Source organism: Triturus cristatus, chromosome 11 (genome assembly GCF_964204655.1).
Source record: "Triturus cristatus chromosome 11, aTriCri1.1, whole genome shotgun sequence".
Taxonomy (NCBI): domain Eukaryota; kingdom Metazoa; phylum Chordata; class Amphibia; order Caudata; family Salamandridae; genus Triturus; species Triturus cristatus.
In genome coordinates this window covers 171,923,048-171,942,466 of record NC_140594.1, presented here as the reverse complement: position 1 = coordinate 171,942,466, position 19,419 = coordinate 171,923,048, and the positions used below count along the sequence as shown (strand labels likewise).

Below are 19,419 nucleotides of genomic sequence, written 5' to 3'. Positions count from 1 at the left end.
GCAACACATGGATGTGTTGTCTCCTTAAGCGGGCTGCTACCACCGCTAAGCATTTTTTAAAGACTCTAGGTGCTGTTGCGACTCCGAATGGTAGGACTTTGAACTGATAGTGTTGTCCGTCCACTACAAACCGTAGGCATTTTCTGAGAGCAGGGTGAATAGGAATGTGAAAGTAGGCGTCCTTGAGATCTAGAGTGGTAAGGAAATCGCCTTGTTGAAGCAGGGGCAGGACCTGCTGTAGTGTGACCATATGGAAGTGGTCAGATTGTATGTACCGGTTTAAGGGCCTCAGGTCCAATATAGGCCTGAGAGTTCCAACCTTTTTTGGAATTAGACAGTAAAGGGAGTAAATCCCTGTGTTTTGGTGATGTACGGGAAACGGTCCTACTGCATGCTTTTGCAAGAGAGAACCTCCTGCCTGAGAAGCGCGAGATGTTCTGTGGACATTGGACGTTGTTTGAAAGGTATGTGGGGGGGGGGGGGGGGGGGGGAGTAGAATTGAGTTCCATGCAATAACCACACTGGATAATTTGTCCTACCCACCCGTCTGTGATGGAATTCCACACAGGTAGGAACTGTGATAGTCTTCCCCCGACTGGAGTGGGTTGGTCGGGGGAGGAGGGGGGGGGGAGGGGTGTAAGGGGGGGGTGCAGGGAAGTCACTGTTTTGTGGTGGGGGAGTTGCGGGTATTAGAACCGTGTCCTCTCCCTCCGTTATTGCCTCTGGGGTTTTTTATAAGTGGAAGAGTTGGCTTCTGTACCAACAGTCTTCGAGGCTCCTCTATAAAATGCGCGACGAAAAGAGCCTCTACTAGTTGTTGCTTGTAGAGCCCCCATGGATTTGGCTGTATGTGTCCTTTTTCATCTTTTCTAAAGATGTATCCGTAGTGGGTCTAAACAAGTGTTCCTGATCCAAGGGCTGATTGAGAAGGGTAGACTGCACTTCTTGTTAAAAGCCAAATATGCGCAGCCATGCGTGTCTACATAATAACACACTTGTATTTTGCGGGATGCTGTATCCGCTGCATCGAGAGCACATTTTATTGATGTGTTAGTAATTAACTTTCCGTCTTGTACAAGATTTGCTTTGTTCTTATGCTCTTCAGGGAGATGCTGCATGACCTTTCCAAGCTCATCATAGTGAGCCCTGTCATACCTTGCTAGTAAAGCTTGTGACTTACCAATGCGCCAAAAGTTAGCTGCCTGAGACAACTCTTACCAGATGTATCCAGTAACTTCAGATTCTTTGTCTGGTGGAGGGGCGTCACTTGTGATTTGGGAATTTGCCAGTTTGCGGGCATTTGCCACTACTAATGAGTCTAGAGGGAGTTGCCCTTTAATATAAACTGGATCACTTGGAGCTGGTTTGTATTTTTTCTCAATTCTAGGATTAAGAACCCTAGCCCTGACAGGTTCCTTAAAAACCTCAGGGGCATGTTTAATGATCCCTTTGAGCATAGGGAGTGTATTTGTTGTCTTTTGAGGTTGAATGTCTAACAAACAATCCTCCTCTAGAGGGTCTGAATGGAGTTTGACCCCATGGAATTGTGCATCTCTATTAGTTGATCAAACCCCACATGATCATCTGGAGGGGATGGTCTGGAGGGATATACATCTGGCTCAGGTACATCTGGGACATCCTAATCTTCCCAAGAGTCATGGGGGGGGCTACTGTGAGTGTCATCAGTATTTGTATTATGTGGCGAGAATGTCCTCATCCTCATCTATATCCTCATCTTGTAGTGCAGGTGAAAGAGGAGACACCAGAAAGTGTGCTGGAGAAGTTATAGCATTTGTAGGCGGTGGAGATGGAGAGAAAGGACTCATTGGAGAGGTGGATGAGTTTCTTCTTGGATGGTGGCATAGAGGTGACATGTCCAGTAATGGGGTCAATCTGGAGTGTTTTTTTGTCTAGGATCCGGTGGATCTGGATAGAAAAGTTCTTTGGATCCGTAGTCTTTCGGCGCCAGAGATTTTGGTTCAGAGTGGTGTTTTGGCCTGTCTTTAGCTTTAGGAGGGGTTTTTGTCTCCTTCTTTGGTGGAGTTTGACTCCGAAAGGTTTAATTTGGTTTTTTGGATCCGAAGACTTGAATTGAATTTGCTTCGGTGACGAAGAATCCAGGACCTTGGGTTTTGGCTTAGGTGCCGAAGATACTGGTGTGGACGAGGCCTTGGGTTTATGCTTCGGTGCCGAAGATAAGATGGTTTTTCGTCACCGTGATGTGGTTGGCTCAATCTCGAGCTGTCTGAAGGCTTTGTGTGCTTTGGAGCCGGGCCCAGAGGCGGGGCTTCTTAAGTCTTGTTCGGTGTCGACCCAGACCCGAAGGTGAATGTGTTACCAGAGCTTTTTTCGGGGCTGGGGGCGTCGACATCAGTACTCCTGCTCCGTTGACCTGGAGTGATCGTCTGGTCACCTGAGTCCGATCCTTCGGCTTCAAAGACGCTGGCTTGTTCATTTTCTGTCTCTGGATCATCAGGGTCTGTCTCGAAGATGTTGTCCGGCGCTAGAACGGTCGATCTTCACATTTCGGGATGTTGAGCCCGGCGATCACGTATGGTCTTCTTAGACCTAAAAGAATCACAGGCGTGACAGTGTTCACTCATGTTCTGGCGAGAGACAAAGTTTGCAGACCTCGTGGAGATGTGTGTGGGAATACAGCCCCACACTTGCATTTTTTTTTTTTTTAATTGAGTCCTTTCCATATGCTGGATGATGGCGCCGATCGGCCCAACGGCCCAAGTCGACGACCGGACTCGAAAAAAGTCTTTGGCATTGGATACGCGTCGAGAGAGATAGCGAGCGGAACAATACTGTCGAACCGTGAGAGTTGTTGTGCGTCGAAGGGGAATCAAACGGCATTGATCCAGAGCGCAGCAAATTACATAGGAACCAGATGGCGGAAAAAAAATAAACAATCTAAGGATTGAGTCGATGCCCATGTGCACTAACCAGAGGAGGAGTCACCTAACCTGTGACTACAAAGACTTCTACAATAACAAAGTGGAAACATCCGAGCCCAACACCAGATGGTGATCTATGCAAAAGCATGCAATCTACAGCTCATATGCCTCGAACATATATTTCTGGTGGCCACATGTGTTGATCTCAATTTGGGGTGGATAAATGCTTAATAGCCAAAGCAAAACTATTGCTGTGAGCTGGTTGTGGAATCAAAATACTAGCAGATGATTCACTTAAATGTTTAATAAATCTGTAGACCACATAGCAGCAACATAACTATGAAAACAGCCCAAAAACACTTCTGGTTAAATTGTAAACTACAGCCCATAGATGTCCATCTCTCTCAAATGCAAGGATGTTATAATGGCAATACCTCCATGTTGAAAGCTGGTCACTCACAAGGATGATATCAAACCCATAAAATCACCTGCATCTTTATTTGGATAGTCCTCGGCTGCTCAGCCTTCAAAGCTGGCGGACATTTGACTGGGGTCCAACAACAGGACCAGAAAGCTTTTCTAGAAAGACCTTACTTTTTTTTTTTCCAGCCGTGTACCTTAGCATGAGCTTCCTTCTTCACAGCGGGCAACCCAATGGTTTATCGCCCATCCTGACCCAGTTCCTAAGTGTTAGGACCTGCATGGCTGTTGTACGGCACATTCCCACGGATGGAATTGCGGAAGAGAAGACTGAAAACAGCCACTTCCATGGAGGTACCTTAAGTTCAGGCTTCTCCTTCCCCGGTAGGTGGAAGTCCGAATCAAAAGCCTAAAACACCCTGAAGAGTAAAGAGGACATGTTCTGCCAGGCTAAAAAAAGGTGAGTGTGTGCAGAGGGAAAGCACAGGAGGAGTGTGTGGGGCTGAGGAAGAGCGGAGGAGTGACTGCAGCACATACCATACCACGGCACTGCACACCGTGACCGCCAGAAAACACTAGATGCCAGAGAACGTGAAGGCGGGTCCTGCGACCTGCTGCCCTCACCCACAGCCAACCCGGATATCTGATTGTGTGACATTCCTGCCGTGGAGTCCACTTGTGCCCCAACCTGCACCAGCTCCGGAGCATTCGTTAGCTCCCTGGACTATGGTAGCTCCAAACCAGTCACAAGTCCCCACAAACTACACTCCTTAGGAGCTCCCCCAGCCTTTATAAGATTCCAGCTTGTACCAGCTCTGGAGCAGTTATTAGGTCCCTGGTTTGTGGTAGTTTCTAACCCTTCAGGTGTTTCCCACCCTGCACCAAATTCCTTCATTAGCACACTGATCTATGGTAGTTTCCTACAATTTATGAGCTCCCTAGCCTGCACCAGCTCTGAAGACTTCATTAGCCCCATGGCATATGGCAGTTACCCATCCTTAAGGAGTTGCCAAGCCTAAACGAGCTGCGCAGGCTTCACTAACGCCCTAGTCTGAAGTAGCTCAGAGCTTTTGCTGAGCTCTCCAGCCTGCAACAGCTCATCACACTCCACTAGCTCACCACACCCTACAATTTGTTTGCCCTGCAGTAGGTATCAGCCTTTCAATAGTGCCACAGCCTGTACTATATGCCCATTCTAGATCAGTGCCCCATCATGCACTAAGCCCCTGGTCTGAAGTAGCTCCTTACCTAGCACAAACTCCCAAGCCTGCAATACGCCAGTTGCCTGCAGGACTTCCACATCTTGCAGTTGCCCCACTGTCTGCACTAAGCCCCAAACCCCCCCCACCCCTCCCAGACATGTCTGCGTGAGCTCAATACCTTACAGGCACCCCACAGGCTGTACTAACTCCCACACTGGCCTGTGTGACCTCTGTATCTTGCACTAATCCCCCACACACTGGCCTGCACTACCTCCATAACTTGCAGTTACCTCGTGGCCTGGGCTACCCTCCTATTCACACACTGGCCTGCATGAGGTCCATACCTTGTACTTGCTCCGCATCCTGCACTCCCCTCGAACCCCCATATTAGTCTGCGCGACTTCCATACCCTGCAGTTACACCACAGCCTGCACTAACCGCCGCGAAACACACACACACAAACCCCCCTCCCCCCCCCCATATCCATGCAGGTGCCCCACAGCCTATGCTTCAGCCCCCTTAATGTAGTAGGTCACCACCACTAACTCCACATCCACTACTAGCAATCCGGGCTGGATGTACTTTCCCACTCTTTGTTAAATAAATCAGCCTGTAGAAGGTCGTTAGTCGCTGCTAACTCCCCCAGCCTGCACTAGTTCTGCAGCTTGTATTTGTTGCCACTCCTCCAGTAGCTCCATGGTCTGTATTAGGTCCCTAGCCTGCACTGAATCCCCAACCTATCCTAGCACCCCACTCTTCATTAGCTGTGCTCTTTGAACACGCTCCGGGTCCTTAGCCTGGACTACATCCCCAACCTGTTACAGCTCCCCACTCAGTGACTGCACAACTCCATTAACTGCAGTTTTAAGCTAGGTAGAGCAGGCTTTAGGCTAAAGAAGCCACAAAGGGTGCCTGGATGCTATTCCCGCTACTTCCTTGTGCTGAAGGACACAGGCCTAGGTCTAGTTATAGATCTATGCCTTAACACCTTCTGGTACAAGAACAAATTCAAAATGTGGACCCTGGGACAGGTTCTATCTGATTGGGACCCTGGAGACTTTATAGTGTCATTGGATGTTTATTTTCACACCTACAGATGCAACCTGCAGTTGTGTCACGAGCACTTGGTTTGCTGTGCTCCCTTTCTGGCTCACCAGTGCCCCTTCGGTATTCACCAAGGTGATGGTGGCTGCCCATTTTCTGAGGAGGTCAGGGGTAGCAGTCTTTTCCTACCTTGACTGGATGTTGAAGGTGGGCTTGCCACAGTTGATTGCGGACCATCTCCAAGCAACAGCGAACCTCTTGATATCACTGGGATTCTCAATTTACCTGCTGTCACACCTGGCTTCTTTGCAGAGCCCCACCCCTTCACTGGAGCCTTTATGGATACAGTGAGATTTTAAGCCTTTCCTCCAGACCAGCAGGTCCAGGAGATTTGGACTGTAACGCGGATGTTTCAACCTACACTATCTCAGTGAGGATGGCGGATTCTTTGCCTACTAACCTTCTGCATTCTGCTTGCTACAATGCCAGAAGGCAAAACTGGGTTTGTGTGGGACTGTAAATCTCATTGGGCCCAGAACAAAGGGAACCTACCAGATTCCATTCAAGTGCTGGAGGAGACAGTAAGAGACATGCAGTAGTAGCTGTGCAACCGCAATTGCACCAGTGGCAGCAGACCCCTCTCCCTAACCTACCCAGAGTAGATAGTGGTGATGCTGCGTCGTTACTCGGTGGGAGGCCAACTGTGAAAGGTGGAGATCAGAGGATGCTGAAGTAGTGGGCAGTTTAGTGTTGAATGCATTCCCGCCCTCTAAGTGAAAGCTGCCACAGGTTCTCATGGACAGTACCACTGCCATGTGGTACTAGAATATGTGGGGTGGCATCTTGGGTCTTGTGCCAAAAGGCTCTACCACTTGAGTTGGCTTATTCGTCGGGGGATTTCCCTTGTGCTAACCACCCAACGGGATCTGAAAAGGTCAAGACAGATGAACACAGCCAGCAGTGCTTAGCAGATATCAAAATGTCAGTCACATCCAGAGGCGGTAGAGGGCTTCTTCCGACAATAGGCAGAATTCTGGCACAATCTCTTCACCACGGACACGCATTGTCTGCACTTCAGCGCACTGAAATTCCCAAGAAGCCACTCTTGAAAACAATACATCTGAAGTGGAGCATTCCTTCCTGACACTAAGTGCCCAAGTCATTCTAGGGGCTCAGGATTGGGCTAGGAAAGTGTAACTATCTTCTGGGCTTGAGCATCTGCTCCTCAATCCGGCCACCACTTCAGAGAACCTCCTGTTGCAGCAGTAGGCAGAGTCCTGCACCCAAGGATGCCCTTTCTGCACCTCTCCTTACATGGCGATGGATCAGAATCATTTAATTTCCCTTTGATCTTCCTCTATAGGTTGCTGTCATTTTGGCAGCCAGGTGTCCCTCAACAAAATCTTTATGCTGGAATGGTGTTGTGACAACTTTGAGGCCAGGTGTGGGTGCCCCACCAATGGATCCATTGTAGGCAAAACTGTTGGCTGAGTTTGCTCTGTTTTTGGCACAGCAAGTCCGCGCTCTGAGCAGTTAAAGATAAACTGTTTGCCTTTTTATGTTTAAGAAACCAACCGTCCTTATTCAACTCACCAGTTGGAATTACTTTTCTACAAGGTTTACAGCATACATGTCTCCACCCAAGCCTTCCATGGTGTCACAGTGGAACGTTGACTGAGCTGGACGCTTGATGCACCGTTGGTCCAAGGCACCTACAGCATCTGTTCCTCTGTCAATTTCGGGCTGTACCGTCTCACTCCAATCTTATTGAACTCCTTTGCCCAAGCCAAGGTTAAACGCCCACTTGGGGGATAATTATGGCCTTTAAATGAAGATCAAAATTAGAGGTCTCGGGCAAAGGCACCAGTTCAGGGCCACTGGTATTTGGTTCTTGCAAGATATTTGCATACCACCCAACCCCTCTTTAGGTTGTCTCATCCACCGACTTGCCTTTATCATATTCCATCCACTTTTTAGCCTGAAGCATATCATAAAAACAAACATTTAAAATATTACCCAGGCTGGAGATACACACTTGTGACAGCTAATTTTGACAAGCACCTGTACATGGACTGCGACTTTTCCCCTAACGTTTCCCCATACAAGTAGAACACTTATTTTGCGCAAGAAGTGGTTTCTCGTTGATCATGTTGGCTGGTGCCAAAAACATGAGGAAAAAAAATAAAGCAGTGCCTTCAGATACAAGATTAGTTAAAGAAAGCAGAGTTATTTGATAGCCAACGTTAGCCAGCCACCATCTTTTAGCAAAACTTATGTAAGTGGTTAGTGTGGCTACTGAAATTGGAAAGGTGTACCAAGATGGCCAGTATGAGGCCCACCAGTATTCAATTACAGCATGGGTAGAGCAGTGCATAATTTGAAGAGAATAAATAGCTTACACAACCCATTGCCTCTGCTCGCTCTTTCAATGCCAGTTTCAAAATAACTACCAACCTTCACGCCACAGCAAAAGTGACAATTTGGACTATTCCAGGCACCCCAAAGCAAGAATGGCCGGGGTGGCATGTATCATTAATTTGTAATGTATATTGAATTATTAACCATTCTTGTTGTACTCACATCAAAATTAGATTAACAGCACCACTAGGTTGTGGACTGTCGAAAGTGCTGGTGCTGAGAATCAAGTGCTAGTGCAGAGTACAGTCAAACACCATCTCAAATTAAGTACTGGGCACACTGAACTCTGGAATTACTGTAAAATGAGACTGAACCAATGTCGTAAGAATACATACAAGGGCTCAGACGGGGATAGGGTGCACAAAGAATCTGTGTACCTTTATGACGACTCCGTTACCGCTGGTCCGATAGGTCAGCATTAGCCACCTACTGGCTGAACTGGATCACGGTTTGTAACTTACGAGCTTCATGTGCTGGTACCACATATGTGCATGCGTCAGATTGTTTGCTCCTCTGAGTGCGCAAGAGCCAATTCTTCTAGACAACCCTCTAAATAAGAAGGGTTGGAGAAAGAAATGAGAAGGCGGACGTCCAGTACATCAGTACCAATACTGGACAGGCAAGATACTGCAACCTCTTGCCTTTGGCTGGAGGAAGGGATTACTCTTACCACTGTAGACTCCTTTTCACTCACCTTTTTGGACCACTTGCCATCATGGGGCAAGACTGATTGCATGCCTAAAGTGTAAAGTGTCCATCAGAGGTCGAATGCCGGCCTTCAACATGATACTTCCTGGTTGTTTTCCTACTACAATGCGGAGCAGAAACACCTCCTCAGACTGTCAACTTTGGCGACGTTGATCCTACAAACATGAGAATCCAGTAGAAACAGCCTTGTTCTAATGCAAAGTACAGCCATAGAGGTGGAAGAACAGTGAAGAGTAAAACGACCGTTGGGTTGGTGTGGACAATCAAGAAATAACCCACTGCCTGCCTGTTTAGCATGATAATACTAAGAAATGAACCCATATGGAGCTACGACCAAACTTAGAGTGTCTTTCAGGGGAGGCCAAGATGAACTCTTTCTGAATGCACTCAAAAGAGGCAGTAATCTATGTATGGATGTCCAATGGACCTTCTGCTGCCACAGGAAGGTTTTTACTTTGGCCATGATCCCTTTCAAGACCAGAACGGCAGAGACATTCAAATGGCAGAGCTTGTTACAATGATGAATCCATGGTATTTTCAGTGTCTTCAAGGCCAGCAGCATCCTGAAAGTCTACTGGACACATAGCTCTTACTGTGATAGTTTGAAGTATTCGTTTAATTTCCACACTCACACGAACTAGTTTAGATTGTAAATGATTAAACGTGGGGTGGAGTGAATTTCTGGTTAATTTTATTAGTTGGGAAACAACATTATCACTCCTAACCAGTGTAGAAGTTCCTAGGATGAGGGTGTAGCAGCTGCAGAACAGACATTCTCTCCTGATGGGACCAGTCAGTGTGGCAATCTGAAACCCACAACACAAGTGGAAGGAAAGACAGGTAACCTAAAGCTGGTGAGAGGACTTTCTTCCACCACAAAGAGTTGTCTCTGTTCCGACCAGCCTCCTGAGAAGGACCCATCTAATGCCTTTGGGGCAAAAAAGCGCTCCTAGCCTTAAAAAACAAAAAAATTAAATAGAGAAGATCACTGTTAGGCCTGGCACATTGGCGTGGGTCTCCCTTCCATTTTTCGCTGTTGCCTCATGTATTTTTGCTGGTGTTAGTTGCTCAGGGCACTGTGCCACTGTTGTCCAGTGCCACAGTGCAAGTACTCCCTATTGTAAATTGATGTATAATTTGTGATTCCATGATTGGTTGGGTTTACCTGTCAGACCCTAGTACAGTGCACTAGGAGTGCCTAGGGCTTGTGAATCCAAATGCTGCTGGTGGGCTTGCAGCACTGGTTGTGCCACCCACAGAAGCAGCCTGTAAAAAAGTGTCTAAGGTCTGCCATTGCAGAGCCTGAGTGCAGTCTGGTACTGTCATGCTGACTTGGCAAGTGCACCCACTTGCCAGTCCATAAACCTTCCCTTTTCTTCATATCAGACACGCCTATGGTAGGCCCAAGGGCAGGGTGCATTGTAAGGATAAGGTAGGCCCTGGTGTGTGTGTGTGACATGTTCCAATAGTGAATTACAGCCATTTTCGTTTCACTATTGCAAGGCTACCTGTTCTCCATAGGCCAGAATGGGCCGTTTGGTTATTACATCTTATAATCTTAACTGACTCGGGGAACATGGTAGAAATTTAAATTTAGTATGCCTGAACTCAGAATGATAAAATACATCTTTTAGTGAAGTTGGTTTTAACATTCTGTGTTTGAAAATGCCACTTTTAGAAAGTAGGCATTTTCTTGTCTAACCATTCAAACCTGCCTCAGCTAGGCTGTGTATTCCCTGTCTGGAGTTTGAGTGACAGGGCTAGGAAATTCCAGGAGACCGGGTGAGGTGTCCCAGTGGTGACTAGAGATCTGCATCTAGATGGGTGGGAGGAGTAGCACCTGGGACCTGAATAGGGCTGTGCCTTCCCTCCACAATGCTGGCTCCACCTCCTGTGGCGAGTCTGATGTCTCTGCCCTGCACTCTGAAAGGAAAGAAGGAGTCAGGTAAACAAAGCGCTCCAGGACTGACCAGAACCGGTTTGAACAAGGCAAAGGCCCCTCTGCCCTCAGAGGACAAAGGATTTTGGGGTATAAGTATTGGGACCCTGATCCCAAGAATTTAGATCACTTTGGGAAACAAGAAGAAACTCTGCTGAGGAGAGGAACCAAGAAGAAACTGAGGAGAGACTATCCCTGAAACAGGGGGATTGGCCTGCAGGGGTTGCCTACTGCCAAAGAGGAGAAAGGAACTTAGTGTGTACTTTTGCTCAACTTGTGAAGGATCTCCAAGGACTTGGAAAAGAGCTTGCCTCCTGCTGAAGTCTCAGGAACAACAGACTTCACCCCCCAGCTCCCCAGAGTTCTTTAGAAGTGCCTGCTGCTGTTGTTGGGCCTTCTGAGGGACTGCGTGTCGCAAGGAGCTGGAAGCGCGACTCAAGAAGGAGAAGCGTGCCGCCGGAGCGGTTGTCGTCGCATCTCGTAAAGTGTGTCGCCGCTGTAAGCATCTCGCATCATTCAGGAAGTGTCTTCCAAAGCCGAAGAAGTGGGTCGCCATCGCAGCCATCGTAGTTGTCGCATTGCACCGCATCAAGAAAAGAGCCTCGCATCCACAGAGAAGCGTGCCGCCGTCGGAGCTGCTGACGTTTCATCGCGTAAAGGGGTGTCGCCGCTGCAGCATCGCATGGAAGCATCTCGCAACGTCGGAGAAGAGTCGCTGCCAAGGCCGCTGTCGTCGCATCATGTAAAGTGTCGCCGCTGAAGCGTCGAGTCTTCTCGCAACATCGGAGAAACGGACCGCATCTGGAAGACCTTCACGTCTTTATTTCTTTGCACCAAAATCTTCATCAACATCGTTGCAACACTTTCGTTGCCCTGTGTGTCGCATCTAAAAGGTACATTGACTTAAAGTGTCGCACTTAAGAGAACTAAGCAAAATTCTACCATCTAAAGTAACAGTATTGTGTATTTGTCGTTTAATGGTCTTGTGGTAAATCTATATAAAGAATACTTATTTTTGATATAAAACCTGGGTGGTGTCCATCTGTAGTGTTGTCACTCGATTACTGTATGTGTTCACAAATGCTTTATACACTGCCTCGGAGATAAGCCTGTCTGCTCGTGCCAAGCTACCAAAGGGGTGAGCAGGGGATATTTTAGGAGTGTACCCCCTTAACCTGACTAGAGGCGAGGGTTCCTATTTGTCACAAGTGCATACCTGTGCCAACTAGATACTCCCAAGTCTATCACTATATGGAAAACAAGGTGCAGAAAGCTCCTCTCAGATAGCACTGGGATTTGGCTGTGACCAGGACTTTTTGTACTGCTAGCCAAGCAAGGACAAGGACTCCTTCCAGGGCCCCCGACTAAATGTAGGGCTGCCAGCGGTTGGCCAGATCAGAATTAATGGCCCAGTTATCTATATGCACAAGATTTCTGGCCGGTAGCGATTTCTGCTCCATTATCTTCTCAGAATGAGATGGGGCAAATGAAACGCAACCAAACTAGTGCCAAAGCTGGAAACTTTAGATGACCACCATGGTGTAAGCATTGGCCTGCTGAAGAGACCACTTGACAGGTCATTGTCTAATGTTTGCAGACACTTTACACCCATCTGCCAATATAAGGGGCCCTAGATTACCCTTTCAAAGATGCAGTAATGACTAACGGACTGAGCTGGGAGATTCGAAACAAAGTCTGGACTGTCCCATGGTTTACATTCTTGTGGTACAATGACCAATATTGCAGGCTTAGACAAAAGCTTTGACCTAATTTTGCAAAACTGGAGGCCCATCGTATCACTATGATGCAACAACATGCAGCCGTATCTGCATGTGACGAGAGAACAATTTCTAATCTTGTATGAAGGCCAAATTGGCAAATCTTAGCGGCTTAAAAGCAGATAAGATGAAGGGAGTCCATTTACTGAGATCAAACCCCAAGATAAACGCCTAGGATTTGTGAGCACAATAACTGTCTAGGATGCAGACCACATTAGCCAAACAAGGGAACCTTAGAGTACTTCAGTAATGCACATATCAAATTGGTGATCAAATGACAATATCATAGTGTGAAAAATGCTATAACAAATCATTCCATATAGACAAAACTCAAATACTTCCTTCAGGTAGCACGGCTTGTGAATTAGACAACACTATGACATTGCTTTGTGGAATAACTGTTACAGTACATGAAAAACTCAAAAATGCATCAGCATGTCCAATTCTGAAAGCCAAGAAATCAGACCACATCGCAGAAAGTGCGGAACCCTCATTGGTTATTACTAGCAGAGTGAATCTCTTAAAAGCTTGTGCCTCCAATATAAATGCATAGAAAGCATCTTTGATTGGAGTGCTCTGGCAAGTCAGCACTTGACCAGTTTTTCCTGGGAGAAGGAAAAAAAAAAAAAAAAAAAAAACACTACAAAGACTCGGTGGTACCTGTTGCAATGTAAAATTCTCATACTGAGAAATGTGTATCCCTATTCTTAGGGCCCCAACTGCAACAATATCTGGATCCCTGGTGCGGATTTTGGAATTTATGGGAGAACACGGAAAATTCATAGAACACCGATATTTCATCTGTACCGTGACATATGCCTGTCTCACGGATTGCGGTCTTGTTGGACAGGAGGAGCGCCCAAAGCGCTAGCCTCAGAGATAAAAGGAAAATGCCTTTACCAGGAGCTAAGTACACTGTACACCGTATGCGGTGTCGGCATACGGTGTAGTGATCAGTAGGCGTGAACAGGACTTTAACAGTCACTGGAGTGATGCCTACAGGCTCACTCATGTAACAATTCGCTGCAGTGGGTTTTACTCACCCTTTCCCTATATCAAGTTAGTGTGTAGCACTGTGCACCATGCCTGTGGTTGCATGTGTGTGCTGTGTGCCTGTGAGTAGTACAATGCACAGAAGATTCTGGGTTCCATTTTTGGAGGTCAAGGGCTGACTGAAGGAGCATGAGAATGTAGAGTATTCCCCTTAGACAGATTTGTGGACTGCTGCATTCTGGAGAGCTGGATGGGACACACTGGAAGGAAGAGACAGACTTTGGCATACTTCAAAGAGTGCTCTTTGATCCTGAGACAGGTAATTGGAAAGGGGCCTAGGCACAGCTTAGGGAGGAGATTGAGCTGATATCGGCTGAGGCCCTAGGATAACCTTTTGATGAACATCTCTATGGCTGACTTCCCGGCGTGACCATCTAGTCATTCCCATGGCCTGAGTTGTGGGGCTATCAGATATGGGGTCCTCCTGCTGAGTCACTGACTGCTTTCTGGAGGAAGGGCAAAACAGAGGAGAGGTTATTTAAAAAAGAAGCAGTCACTACCAGCATAAACTTCAGAGACTCAGACCCTAAATACCATTTGGTGCCTGAAAATAGACTGCGACAGGGGGCTCAAGGCCCCCAAAACTGTCAACTGTTGAGCAGTCGGATGGGTTGTATGTGGAGGATAAGGTCCACTTAACTTCCAGCTGGGAGAGGGGACATCGCCCAGGGAAATCCAAGAACACCTGCCTTGGAGCGCCAGTGCCTGCCTGCCAAAACCAGTGAGGAAGAGGAGAGAGCTTAGATAGCGAGGTCCAGTGGAAGTTCACGGATACTGGAATCTCGTATCGAGCCTTGAGGAAGTGGCTGCTGCAACTATCAGGCTGATTCAGTGTGCAGGTAAAAGTAGGCAACTCCATGCCAGTGGGGTTGCTGTGAAGAGCATGGACTGTGATCTTGTTTCGCTAATGCAGAGAAGGAAGTTAATTGTGGTGACCTGCGAGTGTCCGCGCCCCAACTGAAGCATCAGAATCTCTACAATCGCCCCTTACCTGCAATAAGGATCAGAGGAACTTACTACGACACTGGAGGGTGTGCCACGGACGACCAGACGCAGCCCACTTAAAGCAGAGAGTGCTACTCACCAGAGGACCTCCATGACAGAGTGATTAATGCTCCAGATAACTCGGGGAGAGCAACCCCGGCAGGAGCAAGCAAGACTTATCGCGTGGTCGAAGGGCCAAGGGAAACTGGAGTCACATATTGCTATAGGCACTGGAACACTTGCGACTTTGGAAGAGTGGGGCTCCTAAGACCGACTACTAGCAGGGCCTAATCTGAATATTTATCGTGAATGGGGAAAAACCACCAATAGACGGAAATGTGACTCTGGGACCTGTCTACTACTGACCTCAGGAGATCGGAGTTTATTATGTGTACTGTATTTCACTTTGTGTTTGTATATAAATCCTACTTTTTTCACAAAAGTAGGAATTTAACTGGAGAAACATTTAGTACCACTACTGAATGAATGTATTTGGAGCTGAAAGCCTGTGTTCACCCCCCTTTACAACTGCACTCCCACCCCTAGAGGAAGCCTTGGGCTGCTTGACCCATGCTACCACAGAGTCAAGCGCTGGAGGGGTACTTGGCCAAGTTTCCAGCACTCATGGTGGGTCCAGCCTGGGACACCAGGAGTAAACGGCCTCAACACCCATGATAGGACCCAATACCTCCTGCTTACCCCGCAGTCCTCCGAAAGGGTTTCCAACAGTACATAAAAGCCAATGTCAGTGGAAAGAAGAATAAAAGATTCTCTAGAATACGCCCACTGATGTGGAATGCCTTACCAAATCAAGACAAAAAAAATGAAATCTACCTTACTGAGCTGCAAGAAAGCTGAAAAGAAATGTTCTTTGTAGAACTGTCTCTAAATGTTATGACTGGGTCACTCTGCTATATCCAATATATGAATAGAATTTTTGGTAACAGGCAAGGTGTTTCGAGCCAGCTGAGTTTATGGCATGTGCCAAACAAAATCAATCAAATTTGAATGCACCTGCCGAGAATCTGTCATTTTAGAGTCCGGCCTGAACTCAGCGTGGGAGGAACCAATGCATAAATACAGTCACTCTGGTGAGGATACTGGTGTTGCAATGGACAACACTTTCAACACGTGGGCCATGACCGCATAATGGCTTCCGGTTGACTGCAGGTTCTAGTCATCACTACCTGGATCAGTGAGCCTTTTTTCAGGGAGGAGACAAAGATGATAAGTCCACAAATTAATAATGCACCTCTGAAGGGTTAGCATGCAAGGCTAGGACCAAAATTTAGACTGGCAATAGGGTCTGGGTTTGCTGAGCTGGCTCAATCAGGTGAGCTGGTGTCATGGGCCGATCCTCTAACCTCAGAAGCTGCAATGAAGATTGCCAGAAACAGCCTGGGGCTGCAGCACAGGTAAACTGCATTTGCACTTGGCCGCACGATTCTCTCCAGTGTCACGTTTGTACTCCAAGAATGCCCTGGAGTAGGAAAAAGGCTTGAATGAAGGAAAATCCTGTAGCCAGATCACCAGGGTTTGGGAAGGGTGCTGGTGGCTTCTGATGCTCCTGCTCCAGAGGGCTTAATGAATCCATTCTACAGAAAACAATTTCTAATGTGCGTGGGGCTGAGGTGACCCGCTGAAGAAGCAGATGAGAACTGCAGTGGGAATGAGAGTTTCTGCTTCTCCCAAACCCAGAAGAGGTACTGCCATCAACTCCGAATGAGGTTTTAGACATCTACAGATACTTACTTCTGTGATGTTTACAACATTTGGCTGGGTCAGGACAAGCTCTAGCGAGACCATTGCAAAGGTACCAGGATTAGGTGGTCCCTTGACCTGGTACTTTATGTTACATCACTTGCATAGACCAGTGAGTGTGGCCTAATGGCTGGAGGAAGCTATCCTAGGCAGGAGAACCTTGCTACCTTAATCAGAAAAGGTCTGCTTAGTGAGCGCTAGATCCTTCATTTACCTCCTGCTTCCTCTTACTGGTGATGAAATACAACTTATCCAGGGATCAGGGCACCCTTCCTCTGTGTGCAAGCCAGGGAGCTCCTGAGGGACATTGTCGTAATTTTAAAATTGCGCAAAAGCACCAGATGACTGTTGCCAAAGCACAAGACAGTGTTTAGCCAGGTTAGCTACTGCAAATATCTGATGGCAGGAGGAAAGAAGGCAGAAAATGTTGACACACTAATCCATCTGTAGGAAGATATTAGAGCGGATCAAGTAGGAAATTTGATAAAGCATGGGAAAGGCTGGTTCTGATCCATTTCCTTTGCTTGTATCCTTGACAATTTCCCTTTTCCATACTAAAGACAAAGATAGCTGTTGAGTTTCTCAAGGTTATATCTTCATCCTTACAATTTTCAACTTTAGATGGGAAGACATGGGGTTCTTCTCGACTTTGGGATTACCTCATTTGAAACTGGAATGCTTCAGCTTTTCCAAACCATAATCAAATTAGGATCCTAGATGGCACACCACTATCTTAGTCTAAGTTCATAAACGACAAGATGCTTGTAATGTATAGCTGGTACAGTTTTGTACCACTGGAGATGCAGTTTCTGGCCCAGTCCTAGTGACAGATGCACATAAAAGGTTATTTACCTGTATCTGGTCTGGAACGTTCCACAAATAAACGTACTTTTTTCAGTATTTTTTTATTTTTTTTAAAGCATTTTAAAAATAGATTACATATGATCATCTTTTAGATATCAAAACCCCAAAACAACGTAAACATGCATGTTTTTTTTTATAAATTTTTTTTTTATTTTTTCGGCATCAAGGACAATATCAAGGATGATACACAGCAGTGCATTGAATATGGCAGTAAACATGCATGTTTAACCCCTTGAGTGCCCATGACGAGATGGTCTCGTCATGGGCCGCGGTTGCGCTGTGCCCATGACGAGACTCTCGTTATGAGCCCCGCCCGCTAATGAAACGCCCGGCACAGGGCGTGGAAAGGGCGGGGCACTCAAGGGGTTAAAAGGAAATTAAAATAAACATACCAGTTAGAATGGATTGGTCTACTCTCAAAGTTGTAGATTTGATTGAAGTCAGCCGTATATCTGCAGGAACTTTGTCACCCACTAAAGCAAGAGAAGAAAAAAAAAAGTGTTTTATTTACTTCACTCATCACAACTTTCAAAGAGGAGACTAGTCAAAACGAGCACCAATATAAAGTACCTGATTGACACCAAAAAAAGACAAATTTATGAAAAGAAACAGAAATTTGAGAAAATGGAGAAAGTAACCAATTTAAGATGTTTCAAAAATGTATATAATGGTCAATATAACCGGTTTACCCATATTAAGAGAACCACTATTTGGAGGCATCTGAAAATATTTCAACAAAATGGTCCCTTTAGTGCACTTGTTCAATTTAAATCGAACCTAATTTTAGTAAACCATGGATAAACAAACTTCTCTCAAAGCATTTAAAAGTGTTTTAAAAAACAAAAAAACAATGCACCTTCTGCAGTGCGATTTCAGTTGATGAACATAACCCTGTAAGCAGATCATGAGTTGATAATCATTCCAGTGAAAACCTCTATACAGTTATACAAGGCTAATCTGTGCTGAAGCAGGGTTGGTATGGGGTTCTCTTGGACTACATCCTCCGCCCTTGCACCAAGCATTCAAAACCATACCAAGCGCCTTATAGAACTTGAACAAACAAAAGCAGAACAAAGTGACCCATCTTTCTCTTCAGCACCATGAAGCAAGTACCCACAAAAATACCACAGAAGTCCCCTTGCACACCCCACTGGAATCCTTGAGATTGGGGCCCAATCCTTCATGCAGATACGCTCACAAAGCATGCCTGTGCCTGCTCCTGCCTGTGTGCACACATCAAACTTTCAATTAAGCTGATGGGGCAGTTAAGACTTCTTGCTATCAGTCTTGGCTTCAGAGCTTAGTCTTCATGCTGTAGTGACAGGCAGCATACAGCGCGAGAGTCTGCGACTATTCAGCGGTTTTACAGTTCCTGCTTTGACTAGACAGCACAGTAGCTACCAGACGTTAGTGATGAACCTAAAAAAAGCTTCTAGAAGTACCACAGAGGAACATTGGCACCACACATGCTGATGGTGTACATGATTTGATTAGGCAGAAGTTGAGTCCTTCCACCGAAAAAGCACTGACCCTTTATGTATTTGTTGCGGGAGCTAGGGCTCTTTATCAAGTCTAGCTATTGTGTTGCAAAAAAGCTTGACCTTTTGGTCAAACAGGGCACTGCAATGCTATTGTCTCAGACAACTATACAATTATGGTGCTCATTTTTCTCTGGCATCAGCACAGAAGGTAGGAGGGGACTCAGGATTAATGGGTTGCTGTATTGCAGTACCAGCAGTGGCGGTCCGTCCATTGGGGGCGTTGGGGCGTTGCCCCCCCCGCCCCCGCAGCTTCCTTGGTGAGGGAGAACTGTCAGTCAGTATGACGTTGGACCGCCCACCCCCTTCAGAGTCTGAAGGGGGTGGGCGGTCTGGCGTCATGTTGACTGACAGGCAGCCAGCAGCACAGAAGTGCGCATGAGTGGGGATGGAGGGCAATTTTTGCACCGTGCCCAGTCATGCGCACTAGTGTTTCCCGAGTCTGGCGCATGCCCATTAGGAGAGCGAGGTTGAGCAAAGGCTCAAACCTCGGTCTCGTAATGGGTAGGCGGGCGGTGCGTAAGCCTGCTCTAAGCCAACCCTGGTGCTGCTCCAGCACCAGGATTGGCTGAGAGGGGTCTTGCAAGCCAGCACTGATGGGCTGTTCGTTCCAGTGAGTGAGTAGGTGCCAGATTCCAGAAGTAACGTACTTGAGGCGGCGCGGACCCGGACCTGCTCAGGACAGGTAGGATTTTATTTTAAAAACGGAAACCCCATCCCTGCGCGACACCCCCCCCCCCCCCCCCCACGACACTGGCGCTTGATGTCTGCAGGTGTCTCCAAGATAAACTAAGGATATTTGAAAGGGTT

At 46.9% G+C, this 19,419-nt stretch overlaps 1 protein-coding gene across 2 annotated transcripts in view; it reads right to left on the bottom strand.

Moving 5' to 3' along the window:
• ATP2A2 (ATPase sarcoplasmic/endoplasmic reticulum Ca2+ transporting 2) overlaps positions 1 to 19,419 on the bottom strand; it is a 246,589-nt gene that overhangs the window by 141,624 nt on the left and 85,546 nt on the right. For both annotated transcript variants that reach the window (XM_085634329.1, XM_085634330.1), the window contains exon 6: positions 17,464 to 17,544. In XM_085634329.1, coding sequence (XP_085490455.1) covers positions 17,464 to 17,544 — 81 coding nt within the window. The remainder of the gene's footprint in view (positions 1 to 17,463; positions 17,545 to 19,419) is intronic.